Source organism: Tupaia chinensis, unplaced genomic scaffold (genome assembly GCF_000334495.1).
Source record: "Tupaia chinensis unplaced genomic scaffold, TupChi_1.0 Scaffold149964_2, whole genome shotgun sequence".
Taxonomy (NCBI): Eukaryota; Metazoa; Chordata; class Mammalia; order Scandentia; family Tupaiidae; genus Tupaia; species Tupaia belangeri.
In genome coordinates this window covers 308,812-313,129 of record NW_006209806.1, presented here as the reverse complement: position 1 = coordinate 313,129, position 4,318 = coordinate 308,812, and the positions used below count along the sequence as shown (strand labels likewise).

At 70.2% G+C, this 4,318-nt stretch overlaps 1 protein-coding gene across 1 annotated transcript in view; it reads right to left on the bottom strand.

Annotated features, from left to right (window-relative positions):
- DOT1L (DOT1 like histone lysine methyltransferase) overlaps positions 1-4,318 on the bottom strand; it is a gene marked incomplete at its 5' end in the record, with an annotated part of 54,525 nt that overhangs the window by 45,830 nt on the left and 4,377 nt on the right. Inside the window, 4 exon segments of the mRNA XM_014585537.2 lie at positions 680-735; positions 3,077-3,139; positions 3,572-3,666; positions 4,050-4,278. Of these exon segments, the coding sequence (XP_014441023.2) occupies positions 680-735; positions 3,077-3,139; positions 3,572-3,666; positions 4,050-4,278 (443 nt within the window).

Genomic DNA, 4,318 nt, shown 5'->3' with positions numbered 1-4,318 from the left:
CCAGCTCTGCGCCCTGCCAGTGCCCAGGAACCGAGTGCTGGCGAAACCCAGGGCAGGAGGACGGTCGGGGGCTGGGAGTGAGGAAGGCTGAACAGCGGGAACCCGGGGACACGGACTCAGAAGGCAGGAGAAGCCGAGCCTACCCGGCCACCACCACACGAACGAGGGACAGCGTGAGGGGCCACCCATGGGCAAGGCGGGGGCCAGACTAGACCCCCGGGACCGCCTCAACCTGGACTCAGCTGCTCAGTGTGGGGGGATCCCGTGCCCTCACCCAGCCTGGTGCAGCCCCTCGGTCAGGGGTCCCGGGAGCACCGGGCCATTCCTGCAAAGGCAGCCAGTGGACGTGGCCTCAGCCAGGCTCCGTGCAGCTCAGCAGGGCGCGGTGGAGGGCAGAGCAGCCCGACCACCAGGGGCTGCCCCTGCCCGGGCCTGGCCAGGTGAGGGGGCGGGAGCCACAGGCAGGTCCAGCAGCCCAGGCTGTGGGCTCAGGGGCCCAGCTGGCACCCCACATGGACAAGGGGCTGGTGCTATGCCCACGCTGGGCTCCCAGGGGGCGAGCGGGACCTGGAGTGCCTGCTGCTGGGCCCCTGCCAGGGCATCCTGTGAGAACCACCCTGGAGACGGGCTGCGGCCCTGGGGAAGGCGGCCGCCCACCACCGCCGCCCACCGGCCATACCTTGTGTTGGCGATCCGCTCCCGCCACTCCTCGGAGAGGAAGTCACCTCTTTCCAGCTGGAAGAGAGCACAGGTGAGCCAGGTCAGGCCTGCGCCTGGGGGTCTCAGGGCAGCGCCCCCAGCCCCGCCTGGCCCCTGTGCGGACAGGATGAAATGAGCAGAGGGCGGAGGGGGGAGGACGCCCAGGACACCGCGGCTCGCTCGCCCTGCAAGAGAAAGGGACAGCCCGGCCACCGCGGGCCAGCCGAGCCACTCCAGGACACCCCGGAAGGAGCGGAGCCACCTGGGGCGGGCGGAAGCAGTGACGGCCGCACTCAAGACACGCTTGCAAGGCAGAAGCCGCGTCCCCGCGCTCACACGGAAGCTCAAGGGCAGGGTCCCACCGGCCCACCGCCCAGGGCCAGAGGCCTAGCCACCCTGCCAACCTGCGCCTGCGCCCCTCGAGAACATCTGGCCATCCCCCGGTGAGGGCACGGGCACTGGCCACACCCACCCCGGGCGGGCGCGCGGCGAGGCGGGGAGCACGCCCACAGAGGCCCCGCGGCAGCTCCCCACCTCCAACGGCTGGGGTTGGCCCAGAGAAAGCAGACCCGGCCGCCAGTCCCCGCCTCGCTGGTCCCCACAGCATGGCCCGGAGCCAAGGAGGCGCCGCACGAGTCCAGACACAGCAGCACCCCCTCAGCACCCGCCACCCCCAGCAGCTGAGCTGTGTCCCGGCAAGAACCAGCCACAGGGTCAGCACCAGGCAAGCGGGGCACAGGTGGGAGCCCCCCGTCCGTCCACACGGGGCACAACTCACCCAGAACAGGGAGGCCCCGACACGCACCCAGACACAGTCTGTCCTCACGGAACGCCTTGGCCGTGAGCAGGAGGGCTCCGACACACGCTAAGACATGGTCGGTGCACGCCCACACGGGAGCACGACTCAGCCATGAACAGGGAGGCCCGACACGCACCCAGACACGGTCCGTCCATGCCCACATGGGAGCACGACTCAGCCAGGAACAGGGAAGCCGACCGACACGCACCCAGACACGGTCCGTCCACGCACACACGGGAGCACGACTCAGCCAGGAACAGGGAGGTCCGACACGCACCCAGACACGGTCCGTCCACGCACACACGGGAGCACGACTCAGCCAGGAACAGGGAAGCCGACCGACACGCACCCAGACACGGTCCATCCGTGTCCACATGGGAGCGCGACCGAGCCATGTGCAAGGAGGAGCCCATCTGCACAGGACACACGACCCAGCCGTGCACAGAGAGGAGGCCCCTCGGCCATCTCACACTCAGGGAGCCAGGGCAGGCGCAGAGCCTGGGGCACGATGCCCAGAACAGGCGAGCGCTGCGCCCGGCCACTCTGGATGGCACGCCACCCCTCTACCGTGGAGTGTGCCAGGAGCGCTGCCACGCAGGCGGCACGGGCCCAGGGCCTCCGAGCTGTCACCAGGCCAGCCCCCGCAGGGGCAGGTCGAGACGGAGACGCCTGGCAGCACCCAAGGCCTGGGGGCCGCGTGGACCTGAGCTGGCCTCGCGGGCGGGGAGCCTCGGCAGCGGCGGCACACGCTGTCCTCCCCTGGGGCCCTGTCGTGGTCCTGCCTACGTGTCCCTGAAGAGTGGCGGGTCTCATGCAGAGGGAGGCCTTCCCATGTGGTGATCCTGGCTGCACTCGGACTGGAGGAGGTACCAGGCACCAGGCCCCCCAGGTGGGGCGGTGGGGGCGTGGACCCGATCCGAGGGGCACGGAGCAGCCTCGTGGCAGGGCAGGTCCCTGGTGGGCGGGGCTCTGAGTCTCAGGGTCGGCGGGAGGCAGGACACAGAGCTGCCCACCAGGGACCTGCTCGAGGAGCCAGTGGGGAGCTCTGAGCCTCAGGGTCAGTTGTCGGCTCTTGCCCACAGAACTGGGCCATGGGGACAGCCAGGAGGGGCCACATGCACCCACCAGGAAGGGGCACCCTGAGAGCTTGGAGGGCCAGGGTCGCGCAGAGGCGACCGGCCAGGCCACTTAGGTCAGGAGGGGCAGGCCTTCTGCCCAAACCCTGCCCCAGCACGTGGCGACTTGGCAAGCAGACCGCACAAGGGACAGGGACGCGGCTGTTGCCGGGGGCAACACGTGGCTCAGCGCTGGCCGGCAGGACGGGCCCAGTGGCCCAAGATACAGCACAGGGAGGGAGGTGACTGCAGAGGGCAGGAGCGCCGTGCAGGGTGGGACCTGGCCGGGACACTAGCACGCGTGGGCACACACCAACACGGCAGCCCTGTGGGAAGGCAGGCTGCTGCTCGAGCTCACACCGGGGCTGCCGCGGCGGAGCCAACGGGACGGGCAGGAGATAGGCGGGCGGAGCTGCGGCGAGGGCCGAGGGGCAGGGCAGGGGCGTGGAGCGATGGCACTCACTGTGTATTCTGCATGCTTTTTTCCATACCATTTCATCCACTTCCTGAATTCGCGGTCCATGGTCTGCGGGGCGAGACGGCCCGTCACTGTCACCATCGGTGTCACCGACCGGGCAGCCAGGAGGGTGAGCAGAGCCCGTGACACTGGGTAACCCACCGCCCCAAGGCACACCCCAGGGCATGCGTGGCCAGAGGAGGCGGGCTCCGACTCCCAAGGGCAAGGCCCACTGTGCATGGAGCCGGAGCACATCTGCAGGCAGGTACACGGGGCGCCACCGGGCACCCCCACGCCCTACCCACCCCCCGGCCCCCCCCACCCCCGCCGTCCCCAGCTCTGGCAGCTGCTAGAGTGGTGGTGGGGCCAAGCAAGGCCACTGCGGTGGGAGGAGGGTGTGGCTGGCTTTGCTGGGTTTCCCGAGACACCAGCAACCGCGCAGCACGGCGGGCAGCTCCCCAGCGCACCAGGACCCTGAAAGGTCCCACCCGGGGCACTCACCTCCGCGTACTTGGCTGGGATGTCGGCTTTCTCGACGCCGTAGTGGTGTCTGCAGTTGGTGGCGGCAGCAACCTGGAGCACGACCTGGCCCACACCTTCAGGCAGGGAGAGCTGTCAGGTGCACACGAGGCGGGGCGCAGCCGCCCGCAAAGGAGGGTGCCCGGCCGGTACTGAGGCGCGGCCTCAGCCAACGCCCTTCCTGGCCCAGGGCCCTCCACAGCTCCGACCCCTGGTCCCCACACCACACGGCAGTGCAGACCCGGGTCGGACGGCGAGGGCAGGGCCTGGCTCTGTCACCTCGCGGCGTCAACACGGAGCCAGGGAGGGCGTCCCCTGTGTGAGCTCGGCGTAGTGTCCCTGGGAGCGAGGGACGGCCCTGTCACGCAGCCAGCACATCCGGGGACGGGGGCGGGGACAGCGACCGCGCTCCCAGGAGGGGCAGGCGGGGCGGGGCGGGGCGGGCACTCCCGGTTCTCACCGCTGCCCAGGTCCACGAAGAGGTCGTCCTCGGTCATCTTGATCTCGTCGATCATCTGGGCCACCAGGTCGAAGGAGGTCTCGCCATAGACCTCGGGGGAGAAGGGCTCGTAGTTGTTGAGTTTCTCGGGGTCGGTGACCGAGTGGTTGTACACCTGCTGCAGGACGTGCCGCAGCAGCCCGGTGGACGGCCTCGTGTTCAGCTTCATGGGCTGCGTGGTGCCCTTCCACTGCGGACACAGCGGGCCGCCCTCCCCCGGCGGGCCTCGC